This window comes from Vombatus ursinus, unplaced genomic scaffold (assembly GCF_900497805.2).
Source record: "Vombatus ursinus unplaced genomic scaffold, bare-nosed wombat genome assembly UNPS02014786.1, whole genome shotgun sequence".
NCBI classification, from domain to species: domain Eukaryota; kingdom Metazoa; phylum Chordata; class Mammalia; order Diprotodontia; family Vombatidae; genus Vombatus; species Vombatus ursinus.
In genome coordinates, this window is record NW_020954564.1 from 42,634,446 (window position 1) to 42,660,681 (window position 26,236).

Here is a 26,236-nt window from a genome sequence, read left to right on the forward strand (position 1 = left end):
TCTTTTCTTTCTTTCTTTCTTTCTTTCTTTCTTTCTTTCTTTCTTTCTTTCTTTCTTTCTTTCTTCCTTCCTTCCTTCTTTCTTCCTTTTTCTTTCTTTCTTTCTTGCAATCAGCGATAAGTGACTTGCCCAGGGTCGCACAGCTATTAAGTGTCTAAAGCTGGATTTGAACTCAGGTCCTCTTGATTCCAGAGCCAGTGATCTATCACTGCATTACCTTGCTGCTCCATGGTTGTCCATTTTTTTTTAAAGCCCAAAGAATCTTTCCATTTCTCTGAATAGATGTAAAATTATCATTTATCTTTATCTAATTACTATATAATTGTTCTTTATTCATTGTTAAAATTACAAGGTTCAAGATTACAAACAGGAAAAGGCTTGAAAAGCTTGCTTTTTGTGGAGACAGCTTTTTTTTTAGTTTTTTTCTAAAATGTTAACTTTTAAATGGCTACTTTTCCTACTTATTGGCTAGAATGATAAACTTTCTAATTCAGAAATGGAAAAGTTGAATTCCCCCTCCCAGATGCCTTGTAAAAACTGTACACTACTTTAAATAAAGTCATATTATTTTTTTTGCCAAGATATTTTGACAATATCAATATCAGAATTGTCTTTTAATGAATAATCCCAGCAATATTCTGGGGATAATATTTTAGTGGGTTTGTTGAGAAAAAAATACTTGTTCAGGTGGCTTTCTTCATGCCACACAGCCTCAATACCATTTTTCTTATCCTGAAGTATTCCCTTGTCACAGGCTTGTGTGAGTTTCAAAACCTGAAGGGGTGTCCCACCAAAAATGGCTGCGTGGTAATAGAAATCTCCCACATCGTTGGGCATGAATGCTGTAGAAAAAGGCCGCCTTTCATATTTGAAATCATTGGCATTCTTTTTATAAAACTGAGCATGGAGCTGGGCCACAGACTCACCCAGGGTCTCCACACCAAAGTAATTTTCAAACACCTGATCCACATCCATGCAGAAGAGGAAGTCAACTTCATACTGGATATGATTTACAATGTGCTCCCCAATGATCTTCATGCGTATCATACTAATGTCTTGCCATCTTTTTACTCCCTGGATTCCAAATACTTTGAGTGTATGAAGAGGATCCACCTCTATCCAAAGTATCTTGGAGGAGTCATCTGCCATGATGTAAAAAATTGAATTGTGACCAGCCATGAAGTACTTCTCTGCAGAGGAAAGGAATTTCTCCAAGTAGTTATCAAGATACCTGGGTAGCAAATGGAAAAAGCAGTTATTTCAGTAGAAGTTAAGGGTTAGCATAAAAATGATGCCAATGTATTTGCTTACCATGTAGTAAGAACTTCTTTGAGTTGACTTTCAGTTGTAGTGATAGATTAAATTAGCCACAATCTTTCCTTGTGACTAATAGCATGGATTTGCTAAACAATGTATAGCTATGGAGCAAAGTTTTTCTCGAAGTCCCAGATGTCATCCTTCCGTGAAGCTCACTGAACCACATAGGGTTTGGATATTACTTAGCTCTCATTACTATCATACTCTATATGTAATCCATTGAGAAGTATTAAGCACCTTCTTAGTGCTTGACACTAAGACTAAGGGATACAAAGACTTTTGGAATAAATGAACTATTCCTTGCTTTCATGGAGCTTACTTTCTTTTGGGGGAAGACATGTACGTATAAAAGTATATATAGAATGAATATATACAGAATACATAGAAGATAGTTAAATATAAGGTGATAACCAGGTACAGGTACACATGTAGAAGGTGTGAAGAGATTCAACTGTACTTGAAAAGAGGATGGCACAAAAACAAAAGATCTAGAATATTGAGGGAAGTGATGAAAACAGATAGGAATGAAGGGGGAATAGCACATCTGGAACTTTAAACTATGTTATAAAGCAAAAGTCATCAAAACTCATCCAGTATTAGTCAAAAAATAGAGAGACAGATCAATGGAATAGACTAGATAAGAGAGAACCTGAGACAATAGAGTGCAATAACCCTGTGTTTGATAAAGTGGAAAACATAAATTACTTAGGAAAGAATAGCCTATTTAAAAAAAACTACCGAGAAAACTGGAAAGCAGTCTGGCAGAAAATAGACTTAGGCCATATTAGACCTTACACCATATTCCATAATACAGTCTAGATGCATATACGACCTTAATATTAAAGATCTTTCTCTACAAAAATTAGAAGAGAAGCAGATCATATACTTGCTATTAACTATGGATAAGAGATATATTCTTAAGCAAACAAGAGATAGAGGAAACTACAAAAAAATAAAATAGATAACTTAGCTTCTGCACAGACAAAATTAATGTACAAAGGATGAGAAAGTAAGTGGTCAAATGGGAAAAAAATCTTTGTCCATATTTCTCTGACAAGGGTTGGCATCTTATGTATATATATATATATATATACATATATACACACACATACTATATATATATATAAACAATTAACAAATGTATATGACTAACAATCATTCTCTTATAAATGAGTGGTCAAAGGATATAAACAGATTTTAAAAGAATTACAAAGTAACCTCAATCACATAAAAGAATACTCCAAATCACTAATAATAAGAGAAATGCAAATCAAAACAATCCTGAAGTTTCACTTCACATCTGAAAACTGGCAAAGATGACAAAAAACGGCAATCATCAATGTTAGAGGGGTTGTGAAATGATAGGTATGCACTGTATTGTTGGTGGAGCTGTGAATAGGTGCAACCATTTTGGAAAGAAATTTAGAATTATACAAATAAAGTGATTAAAATGTTCATACCTTTTGATCCAGAAACTCCATTATTGGACTTAAACCCCGAAAAGCCATTAATAAGAAGAACCCACATACATCAAAATATTTATAGCAACACTTTTTTGTGAGAGCAAAGAATTAGAAACAAAGTAGTTGTATATTGATTGGAGAATGGCTGAACAAATTGTGGTACATGAATGTAATGGGATATTACTGTGCTATAAGAAATGATTAATGTGATAAAGAAATGTTCTCCTTGATCAAAGAAGCGGGGAAGAGCTACATGAATTAATGCAGAGTGAAGTATGCACAGCCAAGAAAACAATATTCATATTGAGTACAATAATGTAAATGGAAAGAACAATCATACACATACACACACACACCCACACACACACACACACACAGACTCAGACATATAGGCACACAGACACACATACACCCTGAAAGGGAATGTAGCAAAATTGTAAAGTTCAAGAATGATTCTAATGAAGAGGTATGAGAAGATACTCCCAAACTACCCATTCATGGATATGGGAGGTCCATAGGTATTCCACATTGTGCATGTTTTCAATCTTTTTCAATATATTGATCATTTGTACTAATTTTTCCCTCTTCTTGTTCTTTTCTTTTTTTTATCTTTAGAAATACTATTTGTTATATAGGATGGCTCTCTGGATGGAGAAAAGGGAAGGATAATGGGAAAGCTATGATGATATAAAAAACACAAAAGATATCCATCAGTAATTTTTTTTTAAAAAAGAGGATGGTATGTTAGAGGTGAAAGATAGGATATAGAGAGAATAGAATCAGAAATGGAGGTGAGCTCTACCTGTAATGGACCTCCAGTATTATAAATGTCCCATGCAGGATAAGTACCCCACAGGAAGGTAGTCCTGCCTGGGCTTGACTTATCTCTACAAGATATAGGTGTGTGTGTGTGTATGTGCATCTCTGTGTGTGTGTGTGCATGTGTGTGTGTGTGTGTGTGTGTGTGTGTGTGTGTGTGTGTGTATCACATCATCTCATGTCCTTCCCATCAGAAACTTTGACTTTGCCCTTTGGTCCTTGGCTCTGATGAGTGAGCTTTTACCTTATCTTTCTAGGGTCTGGGCATCTATACCACCTCTTGGTTTCATCCAAAATGTGTTGTCTGTTTTCCGAATACCATCTTTGTTTCCTTTTCAGAGTAACTTTCAATTGTGCCTATGTCCCTTGGGTCTGAAAAGCGACTTATCTTAGTGGAGTCCAGTGCTCCATGACGTTTCCTGTCATCTATGACCATGAACTCCTTTTTTGAACACTCCTTTATTTTGTCTTGTCCCTTTAGAATGTATGCTCTTTGAGGGCAGGGATTATGTTTTGCCTTTTTATCCCCAGAGTTTAGCACTGTGCATGGTACATGATAAGCACTTAGTAACTATCTATCTATCTATCTATCTATCTATGGAAACTTGTTCCTGCTTAGAGATGTGATATGAATAGTTAGCATTTATATTGTACTTTAAGGTTTGCAAGTGATTTGAAAATATCACATTTTATCCCCACAACAACCCTGAGAGGTAGGAACCATTATGACACTATTTTATAGATGAGGAAACTGAGACAGACAGAGGGTAAGTGATTTGTCCTGGGTCACATAGCTAGTAAGTGTCTGAGACAGGATTTATTTATTTATTTTTTTAAGGCAATTGGGGTTAAGTGACTTACCGAGTCACACAGCTAAGAAGTGTCAAGTGTTTGGTCTGAGAACGGATTTGAACTCAGGTCCTCCTGACTCCAGAGCTAGTGCTCTATCCACTGCGCCACCTAGCTGCCCCTGAGACAGGATTTAGACTCAGGTCTTCTTGACTCTAAGCCCAGCACTCTATCTACTGTGCCACTTGGCTCTTGCCTGTCTTGTTTCTGAGTCGTTCTTCTGCTAGGCTGTAATGGGTCCTCAAAGGCCACAGTATCTCTGCTGAACTGACAGTTCAGCTGGGTTTGCAGCATCTTGCCTGAAAGGTTCAAGGTCCATAGCTGGACTGGTTCAAGATCAAGCAGGTCACTTAGATAGCAGCAGAATAACTTCTCCATCACCTACACCAATACTCTGCCCTGTAGCAAGCTTTGTATGGACCCTACTGGGACAGAAAGGACAGGGAGACCCTACTGTTCCAGAAGTGTGTGTTGTCTTAGCCACAGATGCTCCTGACACATGTGCTTTATTGGGTTCTATATGTATTTGTAGGAAAGCATGCCCAGGTTTTGGGGGAAATGCTTTGTAACCACTGCTTTTGCTATACCATTTGAGTAAATATTTTTGCTAAAAAGTTGAGTCTACTGGTTGATTGTTAGGAGGAACTCATTGGTAGGGGCTTGTAGGCTACAGTGTTAGGTAGATAGCCATTCACAGGATTACCTCTAGAATACATGCTAGCATCTTTCCTTCTGGGGACCCTAGCTGGTAATGCTACTGTAAGTTAAGGAAGCAATCCCAGATGGGATTGCTATAGATACATGGAAAAGATAGCTACCGTAATAGGATAATGCTTCAGTTGGGAAGCACTTTGTATAGTATCTTATCTGAACTTTACAGCTTCCTTATGAGGTGGTCCTTATTTTATCACCATTTTAGAAACAAGGACATTGAGTCTCAGAGATGTTATACGATTTCTCCTACGGTCATATGGCTAGTACATATTGAAGACAGGATTTGAACTCAGGTTTCCCTGACTGCAAAACCAATGGTCAATCCACTATGCCATGCTGCCTGTCATTAAATTTTTTGGACCAGATCTGGAACTCCCTTTATCAACAGAGATCAGCACCTTTTCTTCAACTTAGATTGTTCTTTCCTTTTCTTCTTTTGTGAGCCACTATTTAATTTTATTTTAAATAATATTTTATTTTTTCCCAATTACATGTAAAAACCAACTTAGATCTTAAAGTGTTGCCCAGGCCCTGAAAAGCTGAGTGCCTTGCTTAGGGTCACAGCCAGAGTATATTAAAGGCAGGACTCGATCACAGGTTTTCCCGACCCTGAGGCTGGCTCCCTATCTACTCTGCCACCCTGCCTCTCCAAATTAAATTAAGTGTAATATGTTTTAAAAAGATAGAGCACCCAGTAATAATGAAGTGATAATCTCACTGTGTTCTACCTTGGTCCAGCCATAGCTGGAGAATGGTGCTTAGTTCTAGGAATCACATTTTAGGGAGAGCAAAGATAAGCTGAAGAGGATCAAGAGAAGGATGACCAGGATGGTAAGATACCTCAAGATCATTCCCTATGGAGATCAGTTGAAGAAAATGGAGTTTTTAGCCTGGAGAAGGCTTAGAGAGGACATGATAACAGCTTTCAGATAAAGAGGGAGTTGTCTTGTTATGCTCAGCAGAACTGGGAGCAGTGGGGTAAAGCTGCAGAGAGGCAAACATCGGTTTGATGTAAAACAAAAAGAACGAATAAAACTTCCCAATCATTAGACTGCAGAGGTTCCCAAAGTGGGTGATCCCCCCCAGGGGGGTGCTGAAATGATCCAGAGGGGCAGTAGTAGCCTTGGGTGCAATCGGGGAGAGGGGTAGTGTTGAATAAAATAAGAGGGCGGTGGAGGTATAAGGACAGAAGAAAAGAGAAGAAAATTTTGAAAAACTGTATATGTTTCACTTGTTGTGTAACAGAGTTGAAGTCATAGTGATTACATTATTTTTCAAATAAACACACAAAATGCAAGTTATAACTGATCAAGGGGTCAAGTCCACTGACAGGTGTTAACAAGCAAGTGCTGGCAGGCAAGTGTAATGCCATTGTCCAGAAATCCAGCATGCAGCCACAGGAATATGTGCATGTAATGACTTATTTACAATACAATACTATAGGGTTACATGACACAACATTGTGTCATCCAAATTTCAATGAAGGAAAAAACTCCACAAATTTACAACAAATTATTAAATTTAAGATGTGTCATTTAAAAATACATATTTTATATTTTTTAAAATGACAAATTAAAAAAGAAACCATTAAAGGGTTAAAGAAAGTAGATTTCCAGGAGGGTGATGAATAATTTTTTTAAAGGGGGTGGTAGGCCAAATAAGTTCGGGAACCTCTGAATTGGAGGGATCCAAAAGTGCAGTGGGCATCCTCAGGAGGCAGTGCACTCTCTCTCACTTGAGGTCTTTGAGCAAAGTTTGACCATTTATTAGCTGCATTGTAGAGGTCTTCTCTCACCCCTCTTCATTCCGGTGCCTTCCTTCTATTAATTATTTCCTATTTATCTTATCTGGGTCAGCTAGGTGGCATAGGAGGTAGAATGCTGGGTCTGAAGTCAGGAAGAGAGGCCTCAGACACTTACTTGCTGTGTGACCCTTCTCTTAATCTTGTTTGCCTCAGTTCCTCAATTGTCAGATAAGCTGGAGAAGGAAATGGCAAACCAATCCAGTATCTTTGCCAAGAAAATTCCAAATGGGGTCACAGAGAATCAGACTGGACTGAAAAACAGCTTAACAATATTTATCTTATCTGTAGCTTATTTGTACAAAATTTAGATTGTAAGCTCCCCGAGGGAAGGGATTTTTGCCTCTTTTTTGTATCCCCATCACAGCTCAGTGCCTTGCATACAGTAGGTATTAATAAATATTGATTGATTGAGAGGATCCTTTTTCAGGTGAGGTGGAATCTGATGGCCTCTGAAGTCCCTTCCAACTCTGAAATTATGGCTTTATAACGGAAGACAGAATTAAAGCTAAAACAGAATAATAGCAATACTAAGATGAAAGTTAACAGGGATAAACAAAGTCCTCCAATTTGGGTTAAAAATTAACTGCTCACAGAATCGAGGTAGCCCAACCTTCCATTTGCAATATGTTGTTCTTTCCGCAGGCAAGCTGCAATGAGTAGAGTTTATAAGAGAGAAAAAAATTGATATGGCAAACGATCTTCTTGCCTATTCTGGGCATCTTTAACAATATCAACATTTGATAGCCATCATTTGTGTGTGGAAAACCACGTCAGAAGAGACACAAAGACGAAGCAAAATGTTGTTCCTGCTCTCATAGGGTTCACAGTCTGGAAGGGAGGGAATGACATAAATAATTATATTAACAAACATCTGACTCATATGAGGAGTTATTTTTCTTCCCTTCAAAGAGCCTGCAGCAATTACCCTGAAACAATCTACTAATAACCATGGGGTTAGCAGCCCTTCCAAGCATCATCTGGTCTCAAACCTGTCCTTTATAGAAGTATATAATGAAGAAGCCATTGCTAAGGACAGGAAGAGGAGTCAGGGTGGGGCTAAGACATTTAACCTTTACAGGACTTTCGACAAAATCCTAATATTAACAATGACTCAATACCATTCCCCCTAAACTCTGAGCTACTTCTCATCTGTTTAGATGGGCCAAGGATTTCTGGGCAGCCATGACTAACATGGTTCAAGTCCCAAAGTTTCAATATTCTCCCCCTAAGAGATCTCAGTCCTTATTAGTGCAATTCATTGGGAATAATCAGGTACTAGGTTTTTCTAAGGAGAGGGAGTTTGAGGACAGGATCTATCACCCAATTTTTTTTTTTTTGGATTGAGTCAAACTTGAAAATGGTAGCCTTTCATTTATACTGGTGCCATCTTTTCTTTTCTTTTCTTTTTTTTATTGGCTAGGTAAATGGGGTTAGGTGATGTGCCTAGGGTCACACACCTAGTAAGTGTCAAGTGTCTGAGGCCGGATTTGAACTCAGGTCTTCCTGACTCCAGAGCTAGTGCTCTATCCACTGTGCCACCTAACTGCCCCTGATGCTATCTTTTCAACCTGTATCCTATAGTGTTAGTCATCATAGGAGGCAGATAGACCTGAATCTCCTTGAGGAAAGGGCCTTACCTTCCTAGATTCCTATAATTAACAAGTATAAATAATGTTTCATTAAATATGAATACATTGGTGAGTTTTATTAAATTCATGGGCAGTCCCTCCTCCCATGTACATTTCTAAAATGAGAAAGTAGAAATGAAGGGTAGTTAGTAGACACACCTACCTTCCAAAAGCAAACACCACCAAACCCACAATAATGTTCTTCTTTTTGTAATAATCCTCCAAGACTGACTTACTGTAAGTTCCTTCCCACACGATAGGAGCAAGCCAGTCAGTCACTGTTTTAACATATGGGCGTCTTCTGTTGGATAAAACAACAACCCAAATTGAACTAATTTCTCTTTTACTAAGACAACACCAGATGTTATCCAGACAAATGAGCAAAATGAAGAATGGCATGGGATTATGCTTCCTGAGTCCAGCTTTCAGGGTTTCCTTAGGAATAGAAAGTCTTAGCATTTCTCAGAGCATTAGCATATAAGCCAGGCATTGACAATCAAATCATTGCATGGAGGCAATGAATGGCATCCTAAGCATTTGTTGTTAGCATCTTACCACTGTTCAGCAGTTCTTAACCTGGATTCCATATAATTTGTTTTAGTACTTGGAAAACTATCTTAATATAATTACTTTTTTTTTTTTAGCCTTCTTGTCTTTCTGGCCTTTTTGTTATATATTAAAAACATTATTCTCAGAAAGGGTGCATAGGCTTCACCAAACTCAAAAATTAAGAAACCTCTGGATTGTCTTTTTTCCACCCTTCTGCTTCTCCACTGTTTTTTTTTCCTCCCCTCTCCTGTCTTTCCTCTGATCTAGTTCTTACTATCTCCCCTGCCTGTGTTATGACACTGATCCCCTTAGGCAACTGTTGGTCTGGTGGACAGACCGTTGAAGAGGAAGTAACAACAGGATTTAGAATTGAAACGACTTTCATAATCACCTAGTCTAACCTCCTCTTTTTACAGATGGAGGAAGTTAGGCCCAGAGAGATGACTTTCCCAAAGTCACATAGCTAGTGAAAAGCAGAGCTAGGATTTGAAAGTAGGACCTCAGATTCTAAATCTAGTGCAATTTATACTATTTTATGGCTCTCTCATTAGCATGAAAAGTAAGATATTTATATTTGCATTGCACCAAAGGCAACAGAAGCACCTCACTAAGACTGTAAGTTGGAGAGGGGAGTTGCTGATCTGCATTGTTGGAAGGGGTTTTTTCATCTGGGAGTTCCCTATACCAGTGAAATCACAAGCCCTAACCCTAGCCCTAGCCCTAGTATTGTTCCTATCCCCATCCTTATCTCTATCGCCAAAAATAGTTGGGGGAAAAAGAAGAAAGGAAAACCTAATCAATTTCAATCCCATCACTGAAAAAAAATTATTGCTATCTTTTATTTTTATATCACTTTTATATATCCATTTCCTCTTGAGAGCCATCCTTTGTAACAAAAAATAAAAAAGAAATGAGAAGAAAAAGGCAGTTCTGTAAAACTAACTAATACATCTACCAAGACCGATTATATATGTAATATTTCACACCTATAGTCCCTTATCTCTGCTGGCAAGGGAGGGAGGTAAATTTTTTAACTTGTTCTTTTGGGCCAAGTTTGGTCAGTATGTTTACACAGCTTGTCCCCATCAGTTTTGATTGTGACAGGTGTTTCCAGGGAATTACATTGTTTTCTGGGACATCATCTTTATTAACAGTCCTAGGCCTGAATGGATGAAGCAGTAAATAGCATATAACCTCTGATACATCTTATAACTAGAACATCTCTCTCTGCAACAGTTTAATTAGTCCTGGACTCTCTCTCTCTCTCTCTCTCTCTCTCTCTCTCTCTCTCGCTCTCTCTCTCTCTTTCTTTCTCTTTCCCTCCATAAGTACAGGATTCTTCTAGTTGAAGACAATTTGAAAAAGAGAGAGAACTCAGGACTCATCAGAAATGTTCATGGTTGGGGCAGCTAGGTGGGGCAGTGGATAGAGCACCAGCCCTGAAGTCAGGAGGACCTGAGTTCAAATCTGACCTCAGATCAAACACTTGACACTTCCTAGCTGTATGACCCTGGGCAAGTCACTTAACCCCAATTGCCCCCCAAAAAATGCTCATGGTCCTAGAGGAAGGAGGTGGTGATGAAACCAGTTGTAGATTTTTACTTGTAAGTGACAACAGACTTTTGAGACTCCTTTTATTTTCATTTCTGAACTCCATGAAATTAGAACTGGAAGGTACCACAGTTACTATCTAATTCAACCCCTCATTTTATAGATGAGGATGTCCAAGGTCATACAGGTATTCAGTAGCAAAAACAGGATTTGAGTCCATGTCATTGGATCATAGATTTAAGGCTAGGAAGAACTTTAGATGTTACCTAGGAAATGCTCTCATTTTAAAGATGAAGAAACAGAGGGTCAGAGAGGAGAAGTGATTTGCCCAAGGTCACACGGGTAGTAAATGGTAGAGCCGTGATGTAAGTCCTTGTCCTCTAATTTCACACTCAGTATCCTTTCTGCTACATTTTATCACCTTACCTACTCCTTGCCTGGGTAAGAAAGCATGTCCTCATATTAGGCATCCCTCCAAAGCTTTGCCTTCTATTGGGCTTATGCCCTAAGAAGGACAAAGACAGGAAAGTAAACGTATACACTATTCTTTATGGTAGCTAAGAATTGGAGACAAAATGGTGACCCAGAAATTGGGAAATGGCTGAAAAAGCTGAAATGAATGAATATAATTGAATATTATCATTGTATGGTAAAAAAATGAAAAATATGAGGAATTCAGAGAAACATTGAAAAATATATACAAGCTGGCACAGAGTGAAATAAAATAGATCCAAAAGAATATTAAAAATAAATAAAACAATGTAAATTAAAATTTCACTAAAATATAGCCACACTCTGAGTAACTGAAAATCATAGATTCTAAGAATAGATAACAAAACACATCACCCTCCTCTCAGCAATAAGGTGAGAGTTTACTGAGACATAAAGTTGCATACATTATCAGCAAGGAGTAGGGCTGAGGTTACATTGCAATCATTCTCTTGGGGCATCCATGAAAGAATATGAACTAGAATCACACAGGATGAGAAAGCATACATAACTCATATAAACTCTGAATCACCTTATCCCAACTCCCACTCTCATTGACAAGTATGGGGTCCAGAGAAAGGCTACATCTTCCTCTCAGTGTTCTGGGGTACCTCTGATTTGTTGGAGCTGATTCTCTAATACCATTGGCTTGAGCCTCTACCATGTTCTTCCCCCTACCCCAAGATTATCAGCTGAGAATCATTACAGTAAGCCAGGCTCAAAGAACTTTTAGAAGGGAGTATTTGGCAAGGTAAAACAGTAGAAAGAGTTAGTACAAGACATTTCCCCCACCAAAAATCTGTGACACACTCTTCCATAAATAGATACAGAGTCTAGGGGAAATTACACTCAAGCATAGAGAGAATGTGTGCTAAAACACAGCACCTAATTGCTAGAAATCCATTTCTCCCATTTGGGGGTGCTCAAGAAGTTTCCATTGCAGTTTCTCTGCTGTGTTCCTTGTGAAACCATGAATCTATACTCAGTCTATCCCTGGCTCCCAATGCAGACACTTTGGTCAGTTGACCTGGGGGTGCCATTAGGACACATAGGAAGATGGGAAGTCTAACATCCTCTGGACCCTTCAAAGTCCTCCTTTGGCCAAAGGTGGGGGAGTGGGGAGGAGACCTAGACCAAGGGTGAATTTGTCCAGGATCTCTCCTTCCCCCTCATCCTGGTGGTTCTGCCTCCAGGATTTTACTGGAATGTCCAACTTGGTCCTCCCTCTGGAATGACTGCCTTCTCAATTCACTTAATAATTTATAGATGAATGCTAGGACATGACCATGTTTCTTCAACCTAGTTGAACTCTCCTTCTTGTGCAACGTCACTCCAGTTCCAAGTATTTTTTGTCCTTGGTCTGAAGCCTATGATTGATTGATTGGCTGATTATTTTCAGCTGGTTAAGGTCTCAGGCTATCATCACTTACTTTAAGATGTTTTGATTAAGTAAATCAATCAATCCCACGTTACCCATGGATGGTTATGATACTGAACATACCTCTCTCAGAGAAGATCACAGATCTATCTAAGTATTGAATGAATATTTGCCCTTTCTATTTCATTAGGTTTTTTGTGACGATCATGAGATCATAAGCTCATGGATTGGCAAGTAAAAAGGATTTTCTAGGTCAGTTAGTCCAACACTTGCATCTTGTAAATGAGGAAGCTGAAGGCCAGGTCAGTTAAATAACTTGAACAAGGTAACACAAATAATAATTGGAAGAACCAAAGTTTGAACCCAGGTCCTCTGACTCTAAGTTCAGGGCTATTTCTACTGAAAAATCAGTGTTCTTTCCACCTCCTGGGTGGTATTTCCAGTATTTCACAGACAGGGCTACCAAGAAGCAGTCTATTACATATATGATGTATATAAAACACTTTGTAAAGAAGAATGCATATGGCAACTATTATTATGTGATTTCCTGGACCTCTAATCTGCACCCATTTCCTCTTGAATGTCAGCTGGGAAATTAGGTCAATTCAATTCCTTTGTCATAATCAAATTTAATTCAAGATTTATTTATATGCCTGTCATGTAGAAGGCATTGTGCCCTGATTAACCTTACCCCAACACTGACCCCTCCTTTTTACCCTGCATCTCAGGAACACATGGGGCAGGTAGGTGACACAGTGTATAGAACACCAGGCCTGGAACCAGGAAGACCTGAATTCAAATCTGGCCTCAGACACTTACTAGCTGTGTGACCCTGAGTAAGTCATTTAATCCTGTTTGCCTCAGTTAAATCATTTGCAAAATGAGCTGGAAAACAAAATGGCAAACCACTCCAGTCTTTTTGCCAAGAAAATGCCAAATGGGGTCACAAAGAGTCAGGCATGCATGAAGGGACTGAATAAGTCAGGAACACAGGACAGACTGGCATGAGCCATTAGCGATTGAGTCCACTAAGTGGTGGAAAAGCCTCTCTAAATAAATGTCCCTCTGCTTTCTCAGGTGCTGCTGCTGCCATGTGATACCACTTGCTGGGTGCCGCCCTGAGTACTTACTTCATGCAGGGCAGAAGTTTTGTTCCTACCTGGGTCTAAACCAGTCTGACAGCTGAAGCTCATGGGATTGATGAGGTGTTTTTGGCTGATCCATCCTGAGTTGCAAATGGAAAAGTAAAGATGGTGATTATGGGACCATTGGCTACCATTGGGTTACATTACATTTGTAAATGTCTGTCAGATCAATTCATTACAAGACATCACACACATTTTCAATTTGATTCAGAGCCCTGCGCTAGGCAGTGGAAATGCAAAGATAAATGAGGTGTGGGCCTTTGAGTCATGGGAGTTTCCCACCTCGCAGGAACTCTGGCACAAATGCCAAGTATAATAGAAGAGAGAACATGAGTTAAGAGAGATAAAAACAGATTGTTTTGTGAAGCTCATGCAAAGAAGAAAGAACATTTTCAACTATAGGGGATCAGGGAAGACTTCATGGAGGAGGTAGCATTAGACATGGGCCTTGAAGGATGGGGAAGATTTCCTCTCTGAGTCTGTTTTTTCATCTGTAAAATAAGGGCAATTGTATTATAGATGATCTCTAAGGTGTTAAATAATTTTGACAGAGTGGAGGTAAACCCAGGTAAAAGGAATGAAACTAACTAAAGTCATGGGGTTAGGAAAGCAAAAGAGATCTCAGGATCATAAACTTAGAGCTGAAAGGGATTTTTAGAGATAGGCCATCTAGTTTAAACTCCTCATTTCTTTTAACAGATGAGGAAACTGAGGCCCAGAGAAGTTAAGTCACTTCATAGTGTCATAGGGTCATAAATTTAGAGCTAGAAGAGACCTCATAGGCCAACCGGTCTAATGCCCTCATCTTATAGAAACTGAGTCCCAGGAATATTAAGTCCCAGGAATAATAATACTTGCCCAAGCATTCAAGCCCAAGTTCTCTGACAGTAAGTAATCTTTTTACTTTACCACGCTGTCAAAGAGAGAATAGCACATAATCAAGTTTGAATGGAGTTCCCAGAGGGAACAAGGGGAAGGTCTAGTGTGGATAAGTTGTATTAAAATTAGAAAGGTAGGCTGCTTCTAGACTGCAGGATGCTTTGAATGTTAAGTTAAGGTTAAGTTAAAAGGGAAATCCAACTGGAAGCCAAGAGGATAAGTAGCATCTCTCCTAGACCCAATTCCATATGTACCAGATGCTAGGAGCATTTTACTTTGACCAGGATCTAGCATGCTTCACTTTGGCATCCTGGGAGTAAGCAATGGGCTATACCCTATCCACTTAGCATCATAGGTGTTAGCCTAAGAAGAGACCTTAGACGTCATTTTATAGGGGAGACTTAGACACAGATTTATACAAAGATCATCCAGTTAAGTAAGAGCCAAAGCCACTTATTTAAGATGATTCTAAACCCAGTACTCTCCCAATAGGAAGATGGGAAGTCTAACACCCTCTGGACCGTTTCTCATGGAAAAGAAACTGATTTTATTGTCATTCAATCCTTTCATTTGTGCCCAACTCTTTGTTACCCCATTTGGGGTTTTCTTGGCAAAGATACTGTAATGGTTTACCATTTCCCTTTCCAGCTCATTTTACAGATGAGGAAACTGAGGCAAATACAGTTAAGTGACTTGCCCAGGGTCACACAGCTAGTAAGTGTCTGAGGCCTATTTGAATTCAGATCCTTCTGACTTCAGGCCCAGTGCTCTATCCCCTGTGCCGTTATTAAATTTGTGCCTAGGCAAGTCCATCTGCCTTGAATCCCAAGAGCCAATCCTTGCACCCTCTGAATCACTGAGCACTTCCTGTACCACATGCTGGGCTTCTTGTCTCTCCTGAGACCCTGAAGATTTTTGATTCTCTGTTAAATCCCCCCAAATTATTTAAAGGGTTGTTGTATGGAAAAGGACTTTTCTGCTTAGCTCTCCAGAGTAGAGCTGGGAACACCGTGGGAAAATTGCAAGGAGACAGAGGAAAAATTCCCTTACACCGAGAGTTGTCCAAAAATAGCTTGAGCTTTCTCAGGAAGTGCTAAGTTCTCTATCTCTGGAGAACACCAAGTAAATGCTAATTATTCATTTGAGAGGGATGTTGTAAAAAGTGTACTGTTCAGACACATGTTGGGCTAGATGAACTCTGAAGTTCCTTATAGCTCTGAGATTTTGGAAGTCTCTGATCCCTCCCTTGGTCTTTCATTGGTACTTCATAGACAGGCCGGGTTAACCTTCAACTTCTAGAATCTTGTTCCTTGAGTAGAACCCTTGAATTCATTTCTAGACAGTCTGTTTGCCACAGTTGGATCCAGATCCCTCTTCTGAAACTGGGAGGCAGGATCGTTCTCTGCCAGGGCAACTTCAGCCTGCTGCCTCCTCAGGACCCATGATACCAGTAGAGCAACCTCCTTTGCTTAGCCCAACAAAGATAACTCTCGACTACAGCTGGTACTAAGATTCACAGATTCACAAGTTGTTATAGTCAGGGAAGAAACTTCTGGGAAGCAGCTGTTCAACCTCCTCATTTTACAGTTTTCCCTTCCACATCTTGACTTTCCCTGTCATGGTTTCAATATATTTTTGTCAGCTTAAGAAATCAAATGGGAATTTGGGGGAAGTTTTGTGGAAGCCACAGATGACGTGTGAAGGCCAGCAGACAACACAAAAGAAGTTTAGAAACTCAGAAATATATGTATTGTATAATATCAACATATTTTATCTTTTAATACCATGATAATTCAGACTTCTTCTCTGGTATGAAAGGAGGGCTAAAAATTTTTATGTGGATTTTCCAGATAGGGCAGTGGGAAGGGGTGAGAGACACTGCACCTCTAACTCACTGGATGTGGAAGAGATAACTGTATACTTAAGGAAACTGAAATCTAAAAAGATTAAGTGACTTGCTCAAAGTCACAAATTCAGTGAGTGGCAGAGCTAGGACTTGAACCCAACTCTTTTGTCTCCCAAGTAAGTGACCCTACACAAGAAAAGCAAACACTATTGTCATTGCTGTGCTGCACACGGGTGAATCTAGGTGTAAAATGTGCTGATTGACTCAGTCACCAAGGGCTTCCACAACGGCTGAATAACACTTTCTAAAGGGGAAATTTTAAAAGCTAAGCTAATCTTAATTGCCAGAGACCACAAGCCAAACAGAAACTTGCACATCATCCTTAGGAAGATGAGACTAATACATGAAAATGCCCTTTGCTTGGATCCAGCTGCTGTGGGCAGGAAGCTTTAGCTATGCCTTAACACAGGGCTATCACACTCCTGCTGGCAAAACTCCCACTATGACCCCAACCAGATTAAAATGTAATTGGAAAATGTGTAATAAAATTAATAAAAATACAACACAGCATAGGTAAAGTTAATTTCTGGGTTCCCAAGTCCATATATTACCTGCAGGTATAATTTTTTTTTAAGTCTGATACTACTACCTTAAGCTACCAAGATCCTGGAATTGATTCATTAAAAAAAAAAAAAGACCAATTACTTACTTCAATAAAGTAGCTGCTACAGTTATCTAAAAATATTTCCAACAACAAAAGCTAATAAAAAGAGGACAATATGAAAAATTTTCTCTTTTTCCTGAGAGTCAGAGGAAGAAGTATAAAGTTTTATTCTTGAGACAGTTGTAGCTGCTTCCCATTTGAATCCAAGATACATACATTGTTATCTTTTCCCTCTCCAATTCACTCTCTACACAAATGCCAAAATACTGTCTCTGTTTCTCTCTCTCTGTTTCTGTCTCTGTCTCTGTCTCTCTCTCTGTCTCTCTTTCTTTTCCTATCACTCTGCTCAAGGACTTTCAGTGTCTCCCTATTATCTCTAGGATGAAATGCAAATTCCTTAGCTTATCATTTAAAGCTCTTTACAATCTGACTCCAACCTACCTTTCCATGTTTACTAAACATTACTCTACTTCACGCTTAACTTCCAGCCAAACTCAGCATTCTCTTTCTTGCCTCTGTGACTTTGAATAGGTTACTTCCCATGCCTGGGATGCATTCTCTCTCCATGGCCCTCCTATGGGAGGCCTTATTGGATTCCCCCTAGTTTCAATGCTGTATCCTTTTCAAAATATCAGATATTAAACCCCCCACCCCCACCCCCTGGCCCCTGCCTCTTTCTCATTCTGTCTTTGCATCCACAGTTCTTAGCCGATGTGCCTAGTGCACACTTTAAAATACTTATTGGATGGGATGCTACCTTGAGCTCTTTAGTGCCAGAGATGGGGCAAGGATATGGGAAAGGGGGAAGGCCCTATTCATTTATCCTGAATTGCTGTCCGTTTAAAAACGTATACTGTGACACTTCAGTTGATTGATTCAGTCATCACAGGTAAAGCAAAACTGACATTCATTAGTATTTCATTATTACCTATTGACAAGTTCCTGAAAGATGATCCCCAAAGTTAGCAAAAAGAGCAGGAAGAGGAGGATTTTATCTTGGGAGATCATTGTTCTATCCTGGGAGGAAAAAACAAATAGAGGAAGAGTAGATTACAATGAACTTGTAGTGAAATACAGTCCAGCTTGCCTCCCCACCTCCTAAGGAAAGGAACTATTTATGACTATTGAATAATGGAATATTCTTGTGAGATGAGCTCATCCCAGATAATCCAGAAGCGCCCCATTGGTTCAGGCTTCACTCTTCCTTCTCCTCTTCCCCCCCACCCCCCGCTCCCAGCCAGGGCATACTCATAACCATATTTCTCCTATTACATTATAGAGGGTCATCTGCCAGCTTGACAAGGTTTCTGCAGTTTGAATGTCTCCTCTGTTGCCTAAGCACTTTCTTGCAGAACTGGCCTAACTAATTAGCTTCATGATTTGTCCATTCCGGGAACTACTGCTTTCCCTGTCTCTAAAAGGCAATAATTTTATCTTTTGCAGGATTCTCTTTGTTGGAAAGCACCTTGTTTTCTTTTATGCTTTTTTTTTGATAGGCGATTGGGGCTAAGTGACTTGCCCAGGGTCACACAGCTGGTAAGGGTTAAGTGTTTAGTCTGAGGCCAGATTTGAACTCAGGTCCTCCTGACTTCAGAGCAGGTGCTCTATCCACTGCACCACCTAGCTGCCCCTGAAAAGCACCTTAAAATGTCCTGGTTTCTGCCCTGATGCTTCTGCCCCTCCCAGGGTCAAGCCACAGACATATCTGGACTTGTATAGCAAATCCAAAGGGGAAAAGATTAATATTTAAAACTGTGAGCCTTTTTACCCTTCCTTAGTCAGAATGGAAGATCCCAGGTGATCTGTTTGGGGAGAATTTAGGACTGGATTCAATGCTGTGGCCAAGGCTCTGAGCCTTTGGTGAACTTTTGTCACAGAACCTCCTAAAATGACATTCCAAGGATGCCAATACCAGGAGCACAAACATATAGAGGCATAGCAGAAGGGCTGTTGCTATGGCAACCTAGTTAGGGGTGTGTCTTCCTCAACTGATGATGATGCTTTTTACCATGAAGTTTGTCAATCTTAATGCAGCTAGGTGGCACAATGGTTAGAGACTCATCTTCCTGAGTTCAAACCTGGCTTCAGACACTTAGTAGCTGGGTGACCCTGGGCAAGTCACTTTACCCTATTTGCTCAGTTTTATCATCTGTAAAATGAACTGAAGAAGGAAATGTCAAACCACTCCAGTATCTTTGCCAAGAAAACCCAAAATGGGGTCACAAAGGGTCTGACAATAACAGTCAATCTTGCCAATTAAAAAAAATGAACCATAGCAGGAATTCCCTGATGCTGATGATTAATCTTGATCTGCCCCCTGCACCTATGAGCATCAATTGATGAGGATACACAGTAGTTGAATGGCCACAGCATCATTTGGGTTTCTTTGGTCCCAGATTTCCTGGTTATATGTATGATTCCTTCTTTGTCCATGCAAGAAACTTATAGTTGAGAGACAGAGACACATAAATTTCTCTGATTCCCTTTCAAATGGCAACTCCTAGCTAAATGTAGCAGCAATTTACTTCTCAGGATGCTGCTGCTTCTGGCTTTCATTAAGAATCTTCAAATATGACTACATTTTGCTTTAGTTATTTTACTCATGGCAAAGGGCTTAGCAATCTACCCCACCCTTTATTCCAATCTCTGGACCTCTAGACAAAATATATGTATAGAGTAGTGGTTCTCAAACTGTAGGATTCCTCAGAGTTCTTTAGACCCTTTAAGGGGTCTGCAAGGTCAAAACTATTTTTGTAATTAACATGTTTTCATCTCAAATAAAGTAAGTACTGGTAGGTATAACACATATAAACAAAGCTTTTGGGGGTGGTGGTCCTCAATCATTTTGAATAGTGCAGAGGGGTGCTGAGACCAAAATGTTTGAGAATTGCTATTATGGTATAGATTTAGAAATGGAAATTACCTTAGAGATAATCTAGTCCAATTCTCTCATTTTTCAGAGGAAGACACTGCAGTCACAAGGGTAGGAAGCATCAGAGACAGGATTTTCCCCCAGGTCCTCTGACTACAAAGCCATTGCTTTCTCCACTAGACCACATTGCTTCCTTCTTCCCACTTACCTCATGTTCATGTCCTTGGGATAAGGCAAATGGGAGTAACTGCCCTCTTGGAAATGAAGTATTAGCTGACTAGTTTAAGTGTTGGTGTTACCAATTATAAGTGCAGTAAAGTATCTTACCCCTGGAAGTTTGATTTATAAGAAATGTATCAGAAGCTAGATGAGCCTTTGTAAGGAAGTTTATTCCAGAAGTCTGTTTGCTGGTACCTGATTGGTTAAAGCCTTTTCCATCAGTAAGTTTCTATTGTTGACCTCCAAGATGGAATGCTACAAACTAGAATTCCATTGGGAATTAGATTCCTTCAGAAGAGACTTCTGATTGGCCATGGAGAGGAATTGCAGATAAGAGGTCCAGAAATATAATATCTATAAAAACAGGTATTATTACAGTGTCACATGACCAGTGGATGATGCCAATTGTGCCAGTACTAAACAATGATAAGGTGACATGTTGTGAAGACAAAAAGCGTAGAATGAGTAAAACATTTTAGTAGTGTCTATATCCAGTGCCCAGAGTCAATATTTTGCTGTTCTTGTCAGGAAGCCTTCAAAAAACTTGATCTTGCCCAAGCTTACCTATAATTGATGATCAATGATGCAGATGCCCAAACAATCTCTTTTCAAGAGGCATTGAGTCAAGTGCTTTTATTTTGGAGTTTCTCTTTTCCTTGGATCTTCTACTTCTCCTGAATCCCTCTTGGAGGCATAATTAGACTTAGAGTAAATACCTTCCTATCAATTTGAGCAATCCAAAAGTGGACTGTTCTTTGCAAGAGAATTTCTTGTTGCTAGAGATATTTGAAGTGATGGTGGTTGATCAGTTGGTGAGGTGATTTATCCTTTCTATGGAGATTAGAGTATATATACAATTTCTGAGGCCCCCTTTGATTTGAGGTTTTGATGATTTTATGAAATATCTCATAATTCATAGAAGATGTTTTTTCTGGGAGAAATATGCTATTCCAATGATCAGTAATCATGTTATCTTGGCTGAAACATGTAGCACATCTGGAAATTGTTGTCAGGAAACATTTGCTAGAAGCTAAGTCTAATGGCCTGGAATGGACTCTAATACCGAAAATACCGTAAGGAAATACAGTACATGCTAGATTACTCAAAATAGTATAACAAAGTTAGCGCTTTTGTTAGCAGTGACCAATAAATTATGGTCAAGACAACATATTGATTTTTCAGGACCATACCAGAGAAATAACTTGATTGTGTGAGATTCCTCAAAAGTGGTTTGAATTCCTCTCAATTCCATCTTATTGGATGCGCAAGAATCACAGTTTTACACTCATTCTTTTTCTTGCTTCTCTTTTGAAAAAAAAAATGAATTTAACAAAACATTAATGAATGCAAACATTCCCACATGCAGAGAACAGAAAAACACGATCACTCTTCTGGAGTTAAGATTAGTCATTACATTCTTCAGATTTTTTAAGTCTTTCATTTTTTAAAAATACTTTTCTTTTTTTACTATGAACCTGACAAATATCAATAAACAAGAACATTTCCATATGCAAAGAAGTATGTGTTTTGAACCCTCTTTTGTCAGATAAAAATGAGATTTGTGAGATAATAATTATAAAGAACTTAGCAGAGTGCCTGGCACATAGAGCTATATAAATGTTAGCTATTATTATTATATGAGAGTCTCACTCCTCACACTCTTTACCTCATATTTGTATATCACTTCACTCTTGGACCACTGTAATAGTGTGCTGATGTGTCTGCCTGCCTCAAGTATCACCCCACTCCATTTCAACCTCTATTCAGCCACCAAAATAAATTTTTTTTTAAGGCAATTGGGGTTAAGTGACTTGCCCAGGGTCACATAGCTAGTAAGTGTCAAATGTCTGATTTGAGGTCAGATTTGTACTCAGGTCCTCCTGATTTCAGGACCAGTGCTCTATCTACTACACCACCTAGCTGCCCCATCCACTATGCCACCTAGCTGCCCCAATAATTTTCTTAAAGGGCAGGTCTGACTATGTCACCACCCCTACTCAAGAAACTCCAGTGACTCCCTGTTGTCTCCAACATAAAAAGCAAAATCCTCTGTTTGGCGTTCAAAGTGCTTCACAACATAGCCCTCCAACTTTTCAGTCCCACCATGTCCTCTTTGATCCAGTGACACTGGCTTCCTGGCTGTTCTACATATCTGGAATGCTCTCTTTCATCCTCTCTACCTACTGGTTTCCGTCCAGTCACAACTAAAATCACTTTTATATGCACTAAAATGCACCTTTTATAGCAAACCTTTCTCAATCCCTTTTAATTCTAGTGCCTTATCTCTTTTAATTATTTCCTATTTATCCTGCATATTGTACATATTTGTTCATTTGTTATCTCTCCTACTAGACTGTGAGCTCCTCGAGGACTTTTCCCTTTTTTTGCATTCTCAGTGCTTAGCACAGTACCTGGAACATAGTAGGTGCTTAATAAATGTTTATTGACTGATTGACTCAATTAAACCCCAAGTTATAAGAGAGCATCAACATCCTTCTCAAGCTGGTAATCAGTAGAGGAAGTACATGGATGGAAAATGGCTCATATATTTATGAAGTGTGGAGTGATTGGGCTTGAAGTATCCAGAGAACAGAGTGGGAAGAATTAAGATGAGAGCAAATTGTGTTGGGAGTTAGAGTAATTAGTGATGACTATGTGCGACAACAGTGTGCAAGCTAAGAAAATGTAACTCGCTGGAAGTAAATTGGGGTGTGCAATTTAAGGGTGCATTTTGAGTCTTCAAACTTGGATCTCCAGAAGTTTCAGGGTTTTCCTGTAGGAGGAAGTCCTTTTAGGAAGGTTGATAGAGGATTCAGACAGTGTTAAGAGATGCCTCTTGCCCATGACCAGGCACCTTGAGATGTTTCTGGGCCCTGTGCTGAAATTACTTTATGAGGGGCTTTTCTAGCAAATGGGAAGCCATGAGAGGAGTATCCTGGGAGATGTATGGTATTTGGGTATCACAATGATTTCTTCATTAGGAAAAGAAAACAGATGGGGTGAAGCTAATGAATTTAGGATCTGAAAGTACATAATTATCCAGCTCTAGTCTCTCTCATGAGCTCCAGTTCCAATCACCCATTGTCATTCACCTGGATGTTCCATGGGCATTTCAAACTTAACCATTTCTGTTGGCCAATTATAAACAGTTATTAAGCATTGATTATTTATGGCACTATGCTAGGCACAGAGGATATGGAGACAAAAATAAACCATCTCTATCCAAAAAGAATCATATACCTTTTGAAGAAACAACTTGTTTGTTTTGCATGTCAATGCAAAAACCAAAGAAAATACAAAGTGATTTCAAAAATAATACAAAGAAAATACAAAGCTAAAGAGGGGAGTGTGGGTCATGTAATGCTTGAGTTGATTTAAGCTTCGAAAAAATCTGAGGATTAGAAGTATCAGAGTGAGGAAGGGGTGCACCACCATCCTTTTAGTCTTTATATACTTCTTAGAAGACATATTCCCCCATAAGCTCCTTGAAAGTAGAGATTGTTTCCTTCTTTGTATTTGTCTCCTCAGAACCTAATATAACTTTCTGGCATACAATATTTAATATTTATTTAATCAAGACTTGTTGATCAATTCATTCATTCATATGGCCACCACTCATGATCCAGGCTTTCATTGTCTCTGGCCTAGAGTATCACAAAAGCATTCTAGTTGGACCCTTAATTTATATCCTCCTTTTCAATCCATTTTACACACAGCTGCTAAAATAATCTTCTTAAAGCACAAGTCATTTGCTCCCCTGTTCAATGACCTTCAGTGGTTCTCTATTGACTCTAGGATAAAATTTCAGCTCATTCGCTTGGTATCCAAAGCCTTCCGTAGTTAGGGTCCAGTCTATATTTCCAGGCTTATTTGACATTACCCCTTCCCCTCTGTGCCCTGCATCTTTATATTTCAGCCAAACTGGCCTGTTGTTTTGTCCTGAACTCAGAGTTCAGTCTCCTGCTTCTATGTTTTTATACAGGTTGTCCTTCAAGACTGTACCTCCTCCTCTAAGAGGCTCAGCTAAGTTGAACGAGCACTCATTGACTTTGGAATGAGGGGACACACATACACACATACATATACACATATACAAATGGGCATGCATGTTTAAGTATGCATATGTAATACATACATGTCTAGGTAATTCACATCTGGAGCTGTGCTTATATATATGTATATGTATTTGTACACCTAGGCTGTTATACCTAGTGGAACTTCCACCTACCTGCATTCTATAATTTGAGCTTATATAAGATTCTGTGGCAGATGTTACCACAGAGTTTTAACAGTCCTCTGAGAACAATATCAATTGAGTTATGAAACAAAAAGACATATATGCTCACCAAAGGTTTTTTTGCCAGTATCACAGAAGATATTTTCCTTAACATTATATTTTCTTATTTTTATATTCAAAAGAAAAATTATTGATTATTTTAACAATTTCACAGAGCAGAGAGAGAATACATTCATGAAGGTGGGGGATGTTTTGTAACACTAAAATGGGTCAGAAATCATAGTAGTGTATAGCCATAATCTCTCTGGCATATAGCTGGGTTTGAAAGGAAACAAGTTTGCAGAAGAGAAAAAGTGATTTTGGAGAAAGTCAGGCCCCATGGGAGAATAAAGTGACTGACATTTCTGCCTCCATGCTCACCAGCTACTCACTCTTATACTTTTTATTCTATCTCTATTACTACTCACTAACCTTTTTTCCCCCAATAAAAACCCTCTTTTGAAAGAAAAGAAAAACAAATCAAGATACTGGCCACTTCTGAAAACGAATGTTTCATTCTATACCTCTAGTTCCTGTCCTCTTTGCCAAGAGGCATCATCATTAATCTTCTGAAGTCGTGATTGTAAACTTATTTTTTCTCTACCTACTTCATAATGTTATTGTGAAACTCAAATGAGAAAATGGATGTAAAATATTTCGTAAAGTATAAAACATTAAATAAATATAGGCCCAAGTGTCCAGGGAAGTGCCTGTCCCATAGAAGGGACTTTATCAGTGCCCTTAACATTATTTTGATCATTATGTAATTTGTCCTCATAGTTCTGCTCAGTTCATCCCACATCAGTTTACATAAATCTTCCCAAGTTTCTCTGAATTCTTTTTGTTTATCATTTTTTACTTCACGGTATTATTCCATTACATTCAAATATCATTATATTGAAAGTCAGTCACCCATTTCGTTCCTAGTTCTTCACTAAAATAGATGCTGTTTTGAATATTTTTGTATATATAGGCCCTCTTCTTTTTTTTTTTAAACCTCTTTGCTTATTAGTGGTATTGCTCAGTCATCTCTTTTGATGCACAATTTAGTGACTTTTGTGATAGGATTCCTAACTCCACTAACAGTGAATTAGTATGCTTCCTTCCATATCTGCTCAAACAACTGTCATTTTTATTTTTTGTCATCTTTGCTATACTGATGGCGGTGTGGTAAAATTCACAGTTTTAATTTGTATTTTTCTAATTATTAATGATTTGGAGCACTCTTTCATAGGGGTGTTGAAAACTTCATTTTTTCATTTTGTAATTGTTTGTATCCTTTGACCACTTTTCTACTGTGGAATGAGTCTTGACATTACATATGTAAGTTACTTCCCTGTGTAGTTTGGTTATCAGACTTTTATTGGTGACATCTGTTACAAATCCCCCCCCCCAAACTATCACTTTTACTCTAATTTATTGACTTTATTTATGCAAAAATTTCTTCATTTTATATAATTAAAATGGTCTTTTTGTTTAGTTAAGAACTTTTCCCTCAGTAATTGTTGTAAAAAGAACCTGATTTCATTCTGTTCAAATGTTTTAATGATATGACCTTTAATATTCAAGAGTATGTGTTCATTTTAAGCATATTGTGTATAGCATAAGATGCTGTCTAAATCTAATTTCTGCTGAAGCGTTTTCCAGTTTAGAAAGTTTAGTTTCCAGTTCAGAAAGGGAGTCTTTCTTCAATAATTTATGTTTTCCAGGTCATTGAGATCTTTTTCGGGTTCTGTGTTCCAATTTGTTAGCTGCTACTTCTAGCTTTGTGAAA

At 38.7% G+C, this 26,236-nt stretch overlaps 1 protein-coding gene across 1 annotated transcript; it reads right to left on the bottom strand.

Annotated features, from left to right (window-relative positions):
- Positions 1-564: 564 nt before the first annotated feature.
- Positions 565-18,103, bottom strand: LOC114047367 (N-acetyllactosaminide alpha-1,3-galactosyltransferase-like). Its single transcript, XM_027868177.1, has 4 exons — positions 18,024-18,103; positions 13,721-13,786; positions 8,758-8,895; positions 565-1,231 (listed from the first exon to the last, which is right to left on the bottom strand). The coding sequence occupies exons 1-4, from the start codon at positions 18,101-18,103 to the stop codon at positions 565-567; spliced, it is 951 nt and encodes a 316-aa protein (XP_027723978.1).
- Positions 18,104-26,236: the final 8,133 nt, after the last annotated feature.